This window comes from Strix uralensis, chromosome 1 (genome assembly GCF_047716275.1).
Source record: "Strix uralensis isolate ZFMK-TIS-50842 chromosome 1, bStrUra1, whole genome shotgun sequence".
NCBI lineage: Eukaryota > Metazoa > Chordata > Aves > Strigiformes > Strigidae > Strix > Strix uralensis.
In genome coordinates, this window is record NC_133972.1 from 169,974,568 (window position 1) to 169,993,824 (window position 19,257).

General features: G+C 39.4%; 1 protein-coding gene across 3 annotated transcripts in view; it reads right to left on the reverse strand.

Moving 5' to 3' along the window:
• Window positions 1-19,257, reverse strand: part of TRAPPC9 (trafficking protein particle complex subunit 9) — a 535,677-nt gene that overhangs the window by 167,683 nt on the left and 348,737 nt on the right. The window contains exon 22 of one of the 3 annotated variants that reach the window (XM_074888692.1): window positions 18,551-18,726. The exons of the other annotated variants lie outside the window; for them this stretch is intronic. Coding sequence (XP_074744793.1) covers window positions 18,566-18,726 — 161 coding nt within the window. The 3' untranslated portion in view covers window positions 18,551-18,565. Of the gene's footprint in view, window positions 1-18,550; window positions 18,727-19,257 lie in introns of those variants that run through there. 3 annotated transcript variants of the gene reach the window in all.

The window sequence follows — 19,257 nt, forward strand, 5'->3', positions numbered from 1 at the left end:
AATAAGGAACCTTAAATAAGTTTTATGTCTTTTCTGTAAGAGTTACATGAGTCAAAGAGATACAGCAAGAAAAATGGAATAAAACCATACCTACTGCTTATTAAAATAACTGATTTCAACTGGTTCCTTAAGCGTTCACATTTAATTTTAAAAGTCCAAACAAATGAAAAAACAAGACACGGGGCAGTCCTAGGGCAACTATAGCTGTATCCATAAAGAGAAAGACATGTTACAGTATTCCCTCTCACTATCTGATATCAATCTAGCTGAAGTCACACACCTGAAATGGGAAGTGCAAAGGACACTTGGGCAGATGAGTTGCTGTCGCATGGACTCCACAGATCCCAGGCAAGCTTCCAAGGAGACATCAAGCTCAGCTGGGAGAAAACGTGGAGGTGACAGGTCCATCTTTACACCTTGCCCCTCGCTGAGAGCAAAATCCTTTTAAACAGTGGGGAAGCAATTTTATTTCCCTGAAAGCCACAATCCTGATTTGTCTCTGAGTGGAATGCAAGTGTCAGCCTTCCTAAAGAAACAGTCACAGTGTGAAGAACTGGTTCTACCTTGCTTCATCAAATTGCTTGGATACTCCCAAAATGCGGGAGTCTGCTTCTCCCACTGTCCCCAGCATGAAAACTCTGTATCAGGAACCCCACACTTCTGTTGCATCTGTTTTAGGATCGATAAAGTATCAATTAGTCAAGAGAAAAGGGGAGAACAGTGAAAATGGCTGTGATGCACTGTATTACCTTCCAGATGGGTTCCTCAGAGACAGTTAGGTTGAAAAATCTCTACACTGTGGGTCACAATAACAAGCAAATGCATATGGCGAGCCTTCCAAAAATCATGTAACTATTGTGATTAACCACGTCCTATAACAAAATCACTCCAAATCATTCCACAACTTTGTCCAATCTTCTCTTTATCGCTTCTGCTAATAATAAGAAATTCTCTGCATATTTCACAAGTAGTTTGGCCACAAAAATATCCACTTAAATAATCAGCAGTGAGATCTCTCCACTGGTACACATGTATTATTCATTACTAAGTAATCTCAACAGCTTGCTTAACATGCCAGGGGCTTCTCTAACTTCCCACAAAAAGGCTGACAGAGAACTTTTTTCCCATTTTTAAGCACACACAAATTAAGTTTAGTCCATATGCTAAAGCTTTCCTGCTTCCTCTTCCCCCAGCTCCTAAGCATAACAAATCACAGGAAAATCCATCGGATAAAAGTTTGACTAAATGATTTCTCAATTCATCACTGGACCATACTTTCAATCTGTTGTTAGAAATGGATAAACCTGACTGTGTTTGCACTCTTCCCTTTCTATGTGAATTAAAGACAAAGCAACTAAAGAAAAATTTTGACCTGTTCTCTGCACAGGAATTAAAAATCTATCATATACAATAGCAAAACCCCTCATTTTGCTTCAAGAGGCAGAAATTTAAAATGGACAAAATCCTTATATAAGCATTTAGAACATGAGAGCCATGACAGAGTAAGGGGAAGGAGAGAGAAACAGATGAGAAACTTCAGCCTGTTATGTGGGGCAATCAGCTGGGCACAGGCATCTTTTTCAAGGACATGTCTTTGGGTGAAAAGAAATCGGCATCAGCCGCACTACATCTTACTCACCTAGCAGTCACCAGATGCCTTTTCTTTGCTGAACTTTGGAGCTCTCAAATGTAGCTTTAACCACAGTAGTGAGAGCTGCCAATCCCAGAACAGCTTATTTCTACTTCCAGTCCGTTCCTGCAATTGCTTCTTCTTAAGGTGAACCCATGTTATCAGCTACGCTAAACCAACCAACCAGCCAACCAGAGTATCTTCCCTGAAGCTCAGTAGTAACTGATTTCTACTAACATAAGTGAAACCAGGCTGGGAAAGCAAGACTCTTTTTGAGGATGAAAGACAGCCACTTTTTTCCTCCTTTCCTTATTTTCATCATATCTTTGTCCTCCCCAGCTAGGAGCATGGGAGTGCTTGTCTTCAGCTCAAAGCCCTTGCAATTCAAGTATACCATGTTATTTTCCCAGGGATAACATGCTTTCTCCTTAGCCACTAAGGGATGGGTTGCTCAAGAAGAAACCTCTTCTTTCTCATCCCTTTTCATCACTGCCTAGTAGCTCCAATAAAGGCCAAAACAGTATTTCCAAATAAATTTGCATGTGCTGAAAATCCATCATATCCCAGTGTGGCTGAGCTGTACACAAGTGTGTGAGGAATGACCATGCACCTCCAGACTGCATTTAATCTTCTGCTACACCAGTCAATAAACAAATCACTCAGAATCACATACTAAAATTATATCAAAAAAACACATTAATTTGATTGAACATCAGTTGAACACCTGAACAGCAAGGTACCAGTCACGTGTAGCCCATGAGAAGAAGCATGAAGCATCTTCTCAAAAGCACAGGTCTGGATTCTACAGGCAGATGGCTTTACAAGTTTTTTTCTTACCAATTTATTTTTAAATTCAAAATAGCTATTTGTGATTAGCCATCAATAATGCAGGATGCCTTTGAAACACCAGTTATTCTTTTCATTCCACTATAAAAAATGACAAGAACAATTCTTTACATTTTTATGCTAAACTGAGTTATTGAAAAATTCTACTAACCTAAAGCATATTGCACTGCATCTAACTAAATCACAGATTCCAGCAAAGAAGCCCTTCAATGACAGCTCAAAGTCATATGGCAATCAGGCAAGAAAAATAAAATATCTCTAAAAATCAGAGCCTGGATTTATGGTCCCTCAATTAACACCTGACCAAGATCTTAAACAGGTATTAAGAAAATACTCTGATTTGCTGTTAAAACTAGTTCTAGTTTACAAAGATCTCTTGTTGATTATATTAATGTCCTCCAGTATTAGACATTCGGGTTGGGACACTTTTTTACCACATATGACAGTGGAGGTCAGATCCCAAAGAAACATGTGAAAAGCACATCGGTAGCAAAAATAACCGGGTCTATAACATACCTTGAGAACTGTCAAAAATGTACGATTTTTATGAAGAAACACAATCTTTTTAAGCATGACTTTTGATGTTGTACAGCACTGCCCCATATGTCCAACCAAATGCCATTTTTAAACCCTGAGGATATATTTAGCACAACATACATCATCCTGCTGTCGTCATTTCATTGAACAAAGCAAAACACAGGATCATGCTAAATGATGCATCCTCAGCTTGTGTCAAGAGCACAGCAGTGAAAGGACCGCAATACCAATGAAGTTTAAAATGTAGTCAAATAAGCTAAAGAAACAAGCAGAAGATGGCACAATAGATATCAATGGATTTGAATTATGAAGTCAAGAATAAAGAATGGAAACATAAAATACGCTGACATACGAACTATATCTGTTCCTGACTAATCTCTGCTCCCCTGCCATTCACATAAGGCACCATCTGATCTTTCAAGTTTCTGCATGCATGATGAGCTTTTGGCTACAGCCTGGGCTGGTACAGCCAAATCTTTGCGATTCCACCCGGGCAGGACAGAATGCAAGTTATCACTTCCGACTGGCACAATTTCCTACGCCCAGAGTGACCCTGCATGACAACTATATGCCTCATTACACCAGCCAAGAAATTAATGTACGTCACGAGCCCAGTACAGCTTATTGCCATCTCAGTAGAAGCCTGAATTCCGTTACCAAAACTCAAAACAACTGATGGGGTTTTTGGAGTTCATTTTTTTGAAGGGCAACATTTAGCAAAGAATAAAATGAAACTGTTTTGGCTAGGAACTGCAGATATCTTTTGTTATTCTGTACTCGATGTCCATCACAACAAACCATTTGTTCATCTCACCTTCCTGCTAATAAATTATCTTTCTGATGTTGTGCTCTTTGAAGCACGGTCAATCACCTTGTACTGGTTTGTGAAGGATGAAGCCCCCTTTCCCCAATGAACTTGAGTGCGCAATCCTTTTTCTAGCACAAAGGAGCATCAGAAAGCAAAGCCAACTAATTCAGCCTGCACTGAAGGATAGTACCAAGCAAGACAGCGCTTGGCATGTACCCACATACCATTGAAACCACACTGTTGTGGGTTTCTACCCAATTTTTAAAGTAGGCCAAAGAATATGGGTTTTACTCAATTTTTAATTAGGGTGTAGAAGGTACTTAAAGACACACTTCAGAGAGATACTTCACAATCTGATACTGCTGATCAAGCTTAAGGGAATAATTTTGTCCAGCACTTATCCACAACAGTAACTGGTCTTTATGTTGAACAATATAAGCAAAAATATCATCTAGTAAAACAACAACAGCACCATGAACTAGTTTTTAAATGAGAGTTTGAGTAGAAAGTACAGTATAGCCACAGGCTTGCTCACTCTGCTTGTGGGCAGGGTGAAATAGTCCTTGATGCACTTCAGGTATCCACACTAGACGGCCGCTATTTCCCACACCAGTTTGTTCAGAGCTTTCCTTGAGACACAAAATAACTTGCCAAAGTAATGCCAAAAAACACCAGAGCAAACAGGAGAACTGCTGAAGCCTGGTTCCCCAGGGACACATGGGCTCTGCTTCCACGCTCCTCTCCATCATAAGGTCACCTCACTAAACAAAAGTGATTAAGTGTTGGGGTTAATTTGGACCTATAAATTATCTGCTATCAAACATGACACAAAACAGGCAAATTCTCCAGCTCTTCCCAAGTTTATTAACATTTGAGGTCTCTTTCTTCATTTTTTTGTAAAGCTGGTAGATATTTAAATTACATTTGAGTACTCCTCCACTCTTAAATTTGGTTTAGGTTGCCCAATGGGTTAAAAAGGGAGTAGGGGGTGACAGAGTGTGGTGATGTGCTGCCCCCACTCTCCTTAGGCAATAGCCACCAGTGGTGGTCGTGATAGCTGCATCCAACTTAAGTTGGCCTCTGGGGAGATAGGTAACAACACAATAGCTAAGGGCCATAAATGTTGCTCAACAGCTGAGGGCTAGCTGAGCATGTGCCAAACAAAATATGGCTGGTATGCAAATATGACTGTAAGTCAATCATCTTACTCCATAAAGAGTGGACAGCCCAGGGCCCACTGAGCTCTCCTGCATGGCAGTGGGCTGCACACCAGAATCTCCCCTTGACTAGGGGCACCTCTCAAGGTTACTCCTCGAGACTGAGAGAATTCTTATTGTGTCAGATACTCAGCAAGTGAATTGGGAATAAGAGCATTGAAACACTGAAATCTTAGCTAAGTGCTATAAAGGATTGACTGCACAGATATAATCCTTTAGACATAAACTGCTGACCAAGTCTGGGACTAAGTCTGGATCCAGCCGCACCTGAACTCCCCTCTGAGAAGGAGTTTAGAAAGCAAAGGGGTCATTTCTGAACCTCATGACTCAACGGGTCTCCCTGACAGTTTTGTCTGACCCTGACCTCTATGCAGTAAATACTCATGCATACGTTGCCATCGAATCTTGTTAAACAAATGGATTTAAGATTTAACTTTGTTAACTCACTGTCTTATACAATAAAATATATTGTTGCTTCTCTCTTGCAAGTGAAGTGCATCACTCTTTCCGTACCACACAGAAAAGTGAAAGCACAGAAAGCCTCACTCCACAGGAAATCAGTCTAAAATTACAAATAAATGTGGCGAATAGCAATTGAATTCATAGTACAGATGTGCAAAAATTGGATTTTGCTCTCAGCTGAGATAACTGTCTAAAGACTTGACATAAATGAAATCCCTTCTCCCATAAATCATTTTAGTCAGAAAATACATGTTCCTTTCAAAATATATTTGGAGAGGAAATGGTTAGTTTTGGTTTATTCCTTGAAAGTCCCGATTAAGACATTTCTACTAAATAAGCAAAGTATTTTCTGTATTGATTTTGGGGATTATTGTTACCATTAGCTCGATGCACAGTTCATCCAGTTTTTCAAATCTAACATTATCAAGGTTAGGTTAAAAAAACATCCATACGTAGACTTTTTTGAATTTTTACTGTATTAACCAAGGGAAAATGGTTCTCTCATTTCTCTCCATGACAGGCATTTTATTTCCCTTGTGCGTTTTCAGAATACATATTCTGTGGCCTTTGTTTTCTTCTAAAGCTAATTAAAGCTTTAGTTTCATTTACAAAAAAAAAAAAAAAGAGGCTATTTTCATAGAAATCTATTTAAAACCTACCACATCTAAACCAAGCATTTTACAACATAGCAAGAGGCACATTGTGCATGCAAGTTCATTTTTGGAGACTATCTCTGCCCAAAGGACAAGCCAAGCCACTCGCTCACCTGTGGGCAAATCTGTTCTCATCACCAAGAAGGTACTGGCCCATAACAGCTTTTCTAGTAGTAATTCACTGATTACTTCTCTTCTTCCCAAAAGCTTTGCTTACATTTTGATGTTATTACTAGACCAGATAGCAAAGGTTACTCTATACAGATTGTGTTGTGTCAATCTGGAAGATCACTTTAGCTTTTATTTAGAGGGATTTTAAGCATATCACGGTGCTTCAGATAATTCAAGGAACTTAGAACTATTTCATGGGACAATAACATTTCTGCAATGATTCTCCTGTTGGCTTTCCAAGCTGGTGGTTCCTCTTTGTAAATGCTAGGCCTGCATTTGATTTTTATGAAGATTTGGTAATGTGTCCAACTTTACCATAATTTGCTCAAAATTTATTAATTTAGAAACTTTTGACATGCATGGGAAATCATCACTAAGGGCCAGGTTGCCCACTTCCATTCTGCTGTGTTCCCCGCTGCTGTACTTGAACGAAACCTCAATTTCTTCTTAGCGGCGCTTGTTTTGCAGTGTTTGCTGGGCAGCAGTGCTCCCGTGGTCTCCAGAGCTCCCATGCCTGCTTATTTTCTGCCTATCTGAAACACCGCTGATACACCCAAGGGGACTTTGAACTCTGCTCTACTTGTAAGCAAGAGAAGTAAAACCCAAACTACCAAAACAAGTTCATACAAATACAGAAAAAAGCCAGAGCATAGAGATAGATATAGTTCAGGCTCTCACCCATGGAAGGAGAAGACTGAGCATTGCTACAAGTGCCCATGTACCAGCACACCTGAGGTTCAGATGAAAGTCTCCCATCTCAATTCACCACCTCTCATCATTTTGGCAATCTCCTCACAATGTAGCAAGGGAAGAAGAAATGAAGACTTCAGGGGTGAAACACCTGAATTTCAATTGGAAGGATCCATAAAGCAAACAGGGGGTGGCATGAGGATGGAAGGTAAAAGATCTCTAACAGAAGGGAAGTGGGAATGAGAGGAGAGTCTATTTAGAGGGAGGAAATACTCTGCACCAGGTATACTGCCAGAAAAGCACGCAGTGATAGCAGCACTTGTCATATGTACTAATTATTTCTGCTACCAAACAGCACAAAACATCTAAGACCAAAAACTAAACTAAACAACCTAGGCACAGGAATAATCTTTTGGTCTTGACCACCAGTTCCTTCAGACAACAAGGACTCAAAATTTCAGGACACGGAGAATAATTTCCGGGGAGTCAGACTGATGCCCATGGCTTCAGATACAGAATATATTATTAGCAGGAAGGGTTGAAGGGCAGAGCTTGCTTGACAGCCTAAAGCATACAATTTTTTTCCTGTAGCACAAATGCTTAGATTTGCTACCCAGAATGCCTAGATCTGCTACCCAGAAAAAAAAATTTTATAGTGTGTCTTGACTTACTCTGAATCCAAAACTGTTTTCTGTTAACACTATAAAACTGAATACTAAGAATCCAACAGCACTGCAAGATAAGAGTGCAAGCACTGCATTGTCTATGTGTGTCACATAGCATCAAGATGACATATAGTTTTCCACCTCATTCTGGAAAGTATTAAATATTTAAAGCATGGTCGACCCTTCTGTCCCAACTACAGCAGAGTGAGATTTCCCATGAGATGGACTTTCCCCTCCTCATCAGTTCTTTCATGATCCCTCTGCTGAAGAAGCCTCCAAGTCATTAACGATATCCTTTCTAAAGCACTGACTCCTGTTTGGAGAAACGCTGGGATGCATGGAGCATTTTACAAACAGATGACACCACTGCTTTGAGAGTCATGTGCTGAGATGAAACACTTCACTTGTGTTTAGACAATAAATATTGTCCTTATCTAATCCCAGTAATTCAGAGCTGCACATGCCACAGGAGCATGAAATGCATCAGACCATTAATCCCTATTTTTAGCTATGACAACACATTTAGGTTTTTTGTGTTCTGTATTGCATAACCACGATGATTCCATTAAAAGTTATCAATGAGGTAGATTTTCTGAGGTTAGCTTCTCCACAGTGCAAATAAATCACTCGGATGAGCAGCCAGGCTTGGCGAGAACATAACATTGTACCCACACGTACCATTCTTCTTGCTTCGTTCTACATATACCTACTAATTCTACCTAAAATCAAACTTTGCCAACTTCCAGGTCTTGTTGCATGCCTCTCTTGCAGATCCAAAGAGGCACAACAAGCACTTCAGAAGTGCCTTTTTTTCTTTTTCTTTTTTTTACTTTTTTCCAATACAAACTATTCAGTTTGTCCCCTTGGACCTGTGTGTGTAAATGCCATCAGGTAAGAACTCTACCATCTTCTCAGGCTATTGACAAAGCAATTTATGCCGGAATTTTTCTATTTTATAAGGACTTTTACTGGAACAGGTTCTGAAGCACTTTAAACACTACAAACTGACTGCATAAACAATGAGCAGCACCCTCAAACCCCAATAAACAGATGCCCAGTGACCATAGTGAGAGCCTGCAAAACTGCAGGCGTAGAAACCTCTACTGAAGATATCTATAGGTTGGGAATATGTATTTTCTCACTGTTTTCTTTCAGATTCAAGTCTGATCTCACTCTCACATTACAAAATCCTCTGCTTTCCCTCTCTCACATGCCCTTCCCAATTGCTCTGCCTCCCAGTAAGAGTTTGCCACCCTGAAACCCTGCAGGAGCTCCCCCAGTTCCCTTCCAGCCTCCCTAGGCAGTGGCTGAGGAAGGGGAAACATGCTGAAACTGGTTCTGAGTAACGATCTTCCTGACCAGCCAAGGATATTGGCTAAACAGACCAGATAACATCTTTCTTTTTTAATTCCCGCCCCCCCCCCCCCCCCCCCCCCAAGTGGGCTAGAAACCGAGACACCACACCAAAGACTTGCTCCAAAATCTACAGCAGTCTTGCACTGGTGTTAGCAGCAGAGCTCCACATGTTTAATCTTCCACCAGGTCTGAAATTACAATGCAATTTGTAGGATGACTCAAATTTTTATAAGACCAGTTAATATCTTTCCACAACAAAACTTCCTTCCTCTTCTGTGATCCTCACAAAGCAACGGACAAATGCAAGCTGGCCACACACTACACAAAACTGGTCTTAATTAATCTAAGTATAAAGTTCAATTAGAGTAGCTGGCAGGAGAGGATAGCTAGTCCCAGCAAAGTGTAAGGGTGTAGCAACAGGGCTAGTGGTGAGAAGTTAAGCCAGCCCCTATAAAGGAGACAGAAGCAAGTGGATTAGGAAGCTCTCTACTGACAACTGGAATGGGCCATAAAACCACTATCTCAAAGAAACCTTTATTTCCATCAGCTGCCAGGAATTTCAGCACTCCGGTTCATCATCTGGAGTTATTATGTGGAACCTTCTTGGAAATCGGGAGTAAGGAAATGGTTTGTGAAAATTATTCTCCCACTAATGAATGAGTGCTCCTGCCTGACCAACGGTTTGAGATAAAATCCTGCTGTGCGAGTTTCATCTTCCCTCTTCCCCCAACCTCCTGAAGGCATTATGCTCACTCCTAGAAACACGTAGTAAGGGATACACATTTAAGAGTCATTTCAAGATTCTGCAGATAGCACTGACAATTGTTGTTAAGAAGTATCGGCAAGCTGTATTCTGTTCTTAATTTTTGGCACTGATGTGAGGTTTCCATTTGGTAATGCATCTGCCAGTGCTGAGAAGGTGTTTGAAAAGTGGGAGAGAGGGTAGTTTCCTCTTCCAGCATATGCTGTAATTATTTAGTGTTTTCAATATATATTCCAGTGTAGGGTTGTACGGAATCACTAGCTATGGGATCTTCTGTTTTGTGGTGTGCTGTATTTCTGTGTGTATTGCTCATTAAAAATGCAGCTCAGCTCCCCGGAGGAACATTATTGGTAGGTGGAAGTCATGTTCAGGTATGCAGAGCTTTGCAAAGCACATATTTTATGTCATGCACAGCATCTATGGAACTGTTAGAGGTATAACATACCTAGAGACACTTCTTTCTAACATTTAAGTATTCTATATGGTCTTAATAGGCTAACTACTAGTAAACACCCTAGTGGTTATATACTAGAAAAAATAAGTTAACTTCTAAAAATCTTTAGTCCCAATCTGCTTTAGATGCTTTTGCTTCACTTTGTTTCTAAATGGAAATAAAACTTCTCTTTCTTTTTCTCAGAAATATTGGTAGAAACTTTGTTCTGTTTCTTTTTGTACTAAATACTGTAGATAAATAGCCTGAGAACAAATAAAAAAAAGAAAATAAATAATTCATCCTGTGATCCTGGCTTCTGCTGACAGCAAACTTCTTCTAAGAACGTGCATTTCCTCCTCACAGTTCTGTTAATTCCTGCAGCACTCTTATGTTATCTTCATTAATTTCCTTTTAACAGTACTGTAGATTATTTCCATGCAGTCAGGGGAAAAAAAAAAAAAAAAAAAAAGGTGCAAATGGAGCAGAAAAGAGAGCAGGGACTACAGAAATTTGCTAGTTTAACAATGAAGCTCCAGGAGCAATAACATTTTCAAATAAATGCAACACAAAATCCTCCTACACTGCAGTGTAACAATCAATTTGTTTGCCTAGAAAACTTCTAAAGCTCTTGTAAGGGAAGAAAAAAGCAAGACAGACAACTCAACAATATAGGGAGATGGAAATTCTTAGCAAAAACTCCCTACAGAAAATCGCAGGCAAAAAAGAAAGCTTCCAATGAAAAGATGTATTCAATTAAAAACAATAATTATCATCCCCATCCTTACTTCAGCAACATTGTCCATTTGCCTGAGTTTTCATCCAGGAAATTATCACAAAGAAGTACCAAAGTTGGGGGGTTTTGCAGGAACTGTAGTCAACTGTAGTCAACTGTCAACTCAAAGAGAAGACTGTCTGGTAAAAACTGGAAAGCCATAGGAACTTGGAATTCTCCAACAGTACCTTAGTTGAGAGACAACTTAATCTCAACCCGAATGCATTAACTGCACAGTAAAACTATGAATAAGACAATACTTCCATGCATATGCCTACAAATTCAGCCATTGTCACAGCAAGAATAAATGAGAACACATATTTGAGAGAAACGGGGAGAAAGGAGTTTATAGACATACAGAAATATAAATAAAGGCATGAAGTGTGAACACATCACCTCTGATACTAGAACCTATGCCCTTGTTTCCCTAAAATAAGGTTCACTGCAAAGATGTATTTGATTATAAATAACTTCCCCAAAAAAGAAATCTTTAATAAAGACAGATGCTCTGCAGATGCAGCAGTGCCTGTTCATTTTTCTCCCTTCTAATTAAAAGGCCATTCTAACTTCTGGTTGAAATGTTGTCTGTTCAAGTGCAGTATATTCCAGAGAGTTGCAATGACATGACTTTGCACACGGATCCAAACAGGATATCACATTTGCATAACGGTAACTTCGCCTCAGATTCCAATTTATTCTATAATGTATTACATGGCAGAGATTCATTCAGCTGATTTCCATAATGACAACAGTAGCCGAAAAAAAGTACTTGTCTACTAAATTGAAATGTGACATCTATATCAAGGTAAACATCCGAGTCCTCTGAATACTTTATTGGCAGCCACACTATTTTAGCTTCAAAATAAATTTCCCCCAATAGCAGCTTTTATTTCATTTCAAATCCATCAGCTCTTCTAGCTTCTAATTCCCAGAGCTGTCCCTTCAAGTTTTTAATCTTATCTTCCGTGTGTGAAAGTGCTGTAGACCAGCACTTTTAAACACAATAATGCAACAGTTTTTGAAAGCTATATAAATCGCATGAAAGACTATCCTATTAATTCCCTTTCTCATTATCAATTTTTCTTGGGTACAGGGCTTGGGTACTTTAAATTCAGTTACTCCAAGGGAAGGAAAAACTTCAATTTCACCGGGACCTCCCCTCTGGCTCTTGACATTTTCAGAAACCTGTTGGACAATAACATTCAGGTCAGCCCAGACATGGAAATTATGCTAAGCCTAAAACAGATCAATTCTAGTTTGTAGAACTCAGATAATGACTTTGTGCTCAAGGCACTTTACAGATACACTAGAAGGAAAAAAAAAAAAAAAAAAAATCTATCTTCAGAGTATCAGACTGGTAGTACTAAGAAAACCTTGGCTGGAAAACAGGATGGTAAACTGATTAAAGAGCACCAGAGGGTAGAGAAGCAATTGGTTGTTTCATTCTACTTACAAAGACCAGTATCTTTTTGCCAGATAGGAAAGACATTATCCTGTGACCTGTAAATAGACAACTTTCTTGGTTTAGATGCAAACATCTACAAGTAACACACATAGAAGAAATATTTATTAGAATACCATTGTTGAATTTGGCTAATTAACTGAGTGCAAGCCTAATGTTTTATGGGACTTTTGTTTTTTTAAAATGAATTCTGAGGAGCAAATGGATTAAGATGATGTTACATGCCATTAATGAGCCACTGCTGAACTACTTTACTTGTCTTCTGCTCTGAGTTAGGAGGACTGACCTAAGCTATCTGGAAGTTACAAATATTAAAAATAAACTAAAAACCTTATCTCTAAGGCAGCAAGTTCTTGCTGATATTATAACCTTTTTCACCACTCCGATCTGGGCCACAAAACTCCTCCAACCATCTGGACAAGGATTTCCCTAGACCAGCCTCCTTTTCCCTCTAGTGGTGCAGTGACAGCTGGAAACCCTCTAAGAAAAGGTGGTTTGCATCTCTCCAAGCCCCCTTAAAAGAGATGTCACACATAAAAACTCTGTGCTTGCCTACTCAAGATAAAAAAAAAATATTTTGCTAGAATATATGATCCTACAAACACTAACATCTGCAAGGATGGTCAACTTACAACACCAAATGATCTCCACCAGCACCAAGTATGATGCCCATCCAACCTCTCAGATTCCCATTTGAGGCAGTGTCCCCATCTCACGCATCTCCCTGATTTCAGACATCAATGGCATTCAGTGCCTTTGCGACTACCTAGACTCTTCTGAAATTTCACAGGCTCAAAAGTTTCTTCCCTGAGTCCTATCCAAAAATAAACCTTCAAAGATATGAGTACCCTTGGGCTGTGCTCAATTCCTCCTTGTCACACATTCTGGTTTGCTGAGAGAATTAATTGGCTTTGTGAAGCATGAAGAAACAGAAATGGCAATATGTACCTCAATTAGAGTCTGTTTTTAAAATCATTTTTAAACTTCCTAAATTATGAGACTTTAAGGACTTTAACAAGTTTGCTTGATTCATTTCGATCAAACAAGGTTAGGGACCCATTATATCGTACATGCAGCAGTTTAACAATATTAAAATATACCATCAAGTCAATCTTTCTATAAGCGACTTTGAAGAACACAGTAAGCAGATCTAAAAAGCCCTGTAATTTGCAACTGGCAATCATATTTCTGGTAACACTGTAAGAGGTTTTCTTAATTCCACTGGTGTTTAAATTCATGAGACATAACACATCATAAGTTTTCTTTTATTGATGTCAAGAACAACGATACAGATTCTCTTATTTAGCCTTTTGTGACTTACTGGGATCCGCTGAGTGTCTGAGAAGTGTTTGCTTCACTGAACAGTAGATTGAGACTCTCCCATTTTTATGTTAGAAACACACAGCACATAAAGTAACAACCTTAAAGCCTGCAGTCAGAACCCATTGGCTCTTTATAACCAAACTTACATTCTTAATTATGAGACATTTTTAGTATGACAATGATAGAAGGTGACTGTTCCAACTCGGAAAGAAAATGCCACCTCCTGCCAGAAAACTGAGAGTGCTTTGCCATGCTCTGCCAGTGCCTAAAGGGAATGTAAATGGATTGAGGAGGAAACACATGATGCATCACTGATAAAATAATCTGGCATCACAAAAGGACCAGTAGCTACGGTTCCACCAAAAGATCAATAAATACGCAAACAGCAGCCTCTTTAGAAATCATTGCTTTCCCTCCAATATGTGGTGACAAACTCCGTGACAGCATTTACTTCATACCACCAGCTTCATTAAATAAATCAGACTATCCTCATCCACCCACAAAGCCATCTCCAGAAGTCTATGGAAAATATTGATTTTTCTTGACTATTTTCAGGTCAAAGATGCAATGCAATAAAATAGCTTAAGACAACTACTCCCTTTCCAGCTTGTAATTAGAGCCTTGAAACCATGTTTCTAGGTCCTGGTTTGGGATGTGTTGTCAATTCACTTTGACCTTAGGCAAGCAAATTTCAACACTCAGGAACTTGCTTCTTGCTGTAAAACAAGCACAGTTAACTTATCTCAGAAGGCTGGTTGTTTGGCTTTGAGACTTTTTGCTCTTTTAAGTTTTAATGACTGAATAAAATCCATTTCAGTTTGGGTTTGTTAGATAAATGCATCCACAAGTAAAATCATTATATGTGAAAGATTAGGCATCTGAAGATCCACGCTAGGAGATGAGTTGCCCTGTATGTCAAGAGGAACAGGCTCACTAGAGCATGATTTGCAGAAACCACGCTGCCCCATGAGTGGGAGGAGTTTTTCTTGCATTGCATCCCCTGTGAGGACCCAGATGTTTTCCTGAAAATGGATAAAGCTTTGAACAGCAAAGAGACACAGTTAAAAAAATTAATTCAAGAAAACAAGAAATAGTGATTTTGATTATTAGTTTTAGGTAAGATGCAGAACTATTTCCCTGCTGTCACAAGGATGAAAATCAGCCAGAAAATTTTATTTACGTAAATGGTAGTGAGCTATGAGGTCATGAAAGGTACTCCTGTCCAAATCACAGAATCACAATCATCTAGGTTGGAAAGGACCTTGAAGATCATCTAGTCCAACCTTTAACCTAGCATTGGTAGTTTCCAACTACACCATATCCCTCAGTGCTATGTCGACCCTACTCTTAAACACCTCCAGGGATGGGGACTCCACCACCTCCCTGGGCAGCCCATTCCAACACCTAACAACCCGTTCTGTAAAGAAATACTTCCTAATATCCAGTCTAAACCTTCCCTGGCGCAATTTGAGGCCATTACCTCTTGTCCTATCACTTGTTACTTGGTTAAAGAGACTCATCCCCAGCTCTCTGCACCCTCCTTTCAGGTAGCTGTAGAGGGCGATGAGGTCTCCCCTCAGCCTCCTCTTCTCCAAACTAAACAACCCCAGTTCCCTCAGCCACTCCTTGTACGACATGTGCTCCAGACCCTGCACCAGCTTCGTTGCCCTTCTCTGGACACGCTCGAGTAATTCAATGTCCTTTTTGTAGTCAAAACAACAACGGTAGCAACTTCATCCCACTGATCCACAACATGTGGTTTGGCATAAAGGGATACAACAGATTAGATGTGGTTTATAATGAAATTTAATACTCTCATATCTAATTTATATATTCAATATACAGCTGAGATATCAAAGCTCATTGTGCCAGACCTTCCATATAGCTTAGAACAGTCTTTATGGAATAGAGACAGAACTTAGTCATATTTTTTTTCTTGTTGGATTATTTGATCCTTCTTTGATTTTTTTTTTATCATTAGCAGTAAGCACAGTAGAAACACCACTCTTTTCTTCACTCCAGACTGAAGCTGATAGCTGAGGTAGGTGCACCACACGACAGCTACAAGGAGAACCCTTGTAGGGGTTCTTTTCTCCTTCTCTTTGAGCACTCTACGTGCTCAAAAAGAACAAAAATAATTTCTTCAGGTTCTGACAGATATTAACATGAGAAGAGTTTATTGTTTTAAGAGGAGTAGAAGAAGAAAAAATTTGCTCACCTCTTCAACAGAGGCTTATTAGGTCTTTTATTGCTCTGCAACTTTAGACAGTGACTTATGGGGAATTCCTGTGTGATTCCAAAATTTGGAGGAGAATCCTTTTCACTAAAATCATGCTCAGACCAGCCTCAAAAACAGCATCAGGTGTTCCTGTCTCTCCAGACTGGATGAAACAAGTCTCTAAAATGTTGTAGTAAGTCTTCCAAATTCAAACTGGCAGTTTGCATTAGGTTCAAGCAAACATTAGCAATCCACATTATAAATTCAGCCTGTTCCACCCTCTCTCCTCATGTTGTCCACTTCAATTTTTTGGATAAGAACCTGAGCTTTGTGGCATTTCTATTATAACTTCTTTCTAGCTTAGGGGCTGAATATTTAAGGCATAGCAGTGTGCCTTTATGAAGTGTCAAGCATCCTTAACTACCTTGCACAGAATAGATTCACAAATTCACGTGAAGTCCTTGAAACATTTGAAGTTTGAGCCTCAGCTTTGAACCAAGGAGAGCTATCATCTTGTTTCCCATTTCTGAGACTACAGTCCGTGACAGCAGTGTGCTGACTGTGCTTGCCTAACTCTGTGATTTCAAGGTGATTTACTTTTTTGGGGCACTGTACATCCACCTGCTGAGAGTTAAACAAAACTTCCATCTTTCATTACTGTTCTGGTAATCACATAGCTCTCGAAGGAACTATGGTTCATATGTACCAAAAATATCCAGCCTATCATATGAAAGTAAATGTTTTTTCTCCTCTCTTCCTTATAGAGAATAAAGGAATAAAGGGACAGTTCTTGAGTCCTAAAGTTGGTGCCAACTCTGTATTTTTTTTTCAGTTTTGGGTTAATATTTTCCCAGCAGTACTTTATGGAGCAGCTGCATCTCAGATATTGTTAGTATCAGCTATGCAGAGTCTCAGGACTATTTTGAAGACAGAAATGCTATTCAAGAGTGAAATATCAAAAATATAGGATTTTAAATCTTGAGATCTCATTTTTGCTAGGTAGGATACAAGATGCACATTCAGGTCGTTAAACTGTCTCTCTTCAGAATATATTTATTGTTGTATGAGTAAAGAAAGTTCCCACAGGGAGCTTGATTCCCATGGAAAAACACCTGCTCCTCCAGCCAGCAGAGCAAGCCGCTTACTTGAGCTCCTGTGAAACCGCACGGTTAACACTGGGCTGCCACTGCCTCATTTCATACTTAAGGTCAACCCTGCCATCCGAGAAGTGATAGGAGTGAAATATATAGACACAAGTATATATCTATACATGCACCAACACTAGCTTTAATCTTGTTAGCAGTGTCCAGGCTGGCCACAGCGGGGCTGCACCATGGGCTGATTCACCTCTATCTCCCGCAGCAGCACTGAAGCACAGCATCAGCAAGAGCACACAGACAAGAGCTCTTCTTCTATCTCCAAAGCAGAAGTGCTGTCTGAGTATGGCCCTTTGTACCATTAAAAAAGCTCTGAGTGACCAACCAGAGAGATTTTTTTCCAGCGGTGAGAAGACCTGGTTTGATAACGCAACATTTCATTGTAAACAAAGTGCTTTTTGGCTTCTCACCCGACAGATCCTTGACACCTACGTGCTGTGCAAACTCTTTCTGTTCTGGTGCAAACAAGACCATGTTGACTTACAAAGGATGTAAGATTTAAAATCTAGGACTAACGAATTTTTTTTTTTTTTAACATAGTACACAAGGCAGCTCTCAAAACTGTTCAGAACAGCAAATGACTACTAGCAAAAAAAAACAAAAGCAGAGAGATATAAAATAATACTGCACCACTTAATGAAAAAAACAGCTCTGAAGTCTGTTCTTTTTGGGTTCTTTCACCATAACTTGTTTTCTTGAGGACTCTAAGCCCAGAACCTTGTTTCCATATCCATCTGGAAAAAAACCTGCATAAAGCACTGCTCATAATGTAACAATAATGTACTCAGCTTATTAAAATTGTTCTTTTATTTAGCTTTAAGACATTGCAGGAAAATCAAGAGATCTTAAACACAAACACAAGCTCCAATTTACTACACTGCAAGTAGGCGAAGCACAGAAGAAAAAACAAGAACTTGCTGAAACCCACATTCTCTTTCAAGCTATCAAGATTCGAAACTGATTATTTTTTTTAAAAAAAATACTATTTGATAAAGTTTGAAATCAACAGTAGAAGCTATTGTAGAAAAGGCTTGTACATAGCATCTCCTCATCATCTGCCTGCACAATGCAGTAGGAATTTGTGAATGTGCCCTGGCACACGGTGCTGCAGGGATTTTTATCACTATCCTTTTTCTTATGGCTTGCTGTGTGTTATCGTACCTGTTGATGCTAAATGGATGTAAGACAGACATGTTTTCTGGTTTATCTGGTGCAAGAGCACACGTAGAAAATTAGGAAAATAAGAAGCTGTGATGATTGAGGTCAGGTTCTTCCCACCAAGTATTGGCTAAAAAATAATAGCAGCCTTAATTACAACAGTCATCCTAAAATAATACATAGCTTGACAAAGACAACTAAGGGACAATCAAGGGGATCAGCATCGCTGCTGGAAGCAATTCTACTAACAGGCTGCTGAAGCTGGCTGCCTTGTGCACTGGACTTGCGGGGGCTGCATGGCTTGGAGGGGAGCTGGCATCACTCCAGCAGTCGCCTGCCAGGAGCTTGTACCTTCTCCAGGTGAGCCGGGCACTCCAGAGCCTCCAAATGAGCTGGAGCCTCCCCCTGCAATTAAAAAAAAAAAAAAATCCCAACAGCTTTTTGCAACTTTAAATCTAGTCCTGGTTGTACTGAGGGAAATGCGAATACAAATCTCTGACTATTAGGAACATTAATTTTTCAGCTAAGGAATAGGTTTACACAAACTACGTAGCCAGGGTTCTTTGCAAGCAGAAGAGCTTACAACCTCCTCTCTTCCAGTCTCTCTTCTTTTTTTTTTTTTTGTTTTTTTTTGTTTTTTTTTTTAAAGAAATGTGAGATTCTATTTGCTCTCTGCTTTTGAAACAAGAAGGATTGCAAAGCTTCAAATCAACAAGAACAGAAAGGAAAAGCAATACTGAATGAAGCTGCATTTTAATGGCTGTACAAATACACACACCTACAAACATATATTAATACAATTTAACAGGTTTATCTCAGTTTAAACTAACTAGCCATTCTTTAGCTCAGGAGAACTGAACAAACTCTTAGAATACCTGAAGAAGTAATTCCACAAGTAATTTAAAAAGAAAAAAAAAAAAAAAAAAGAAACCACAC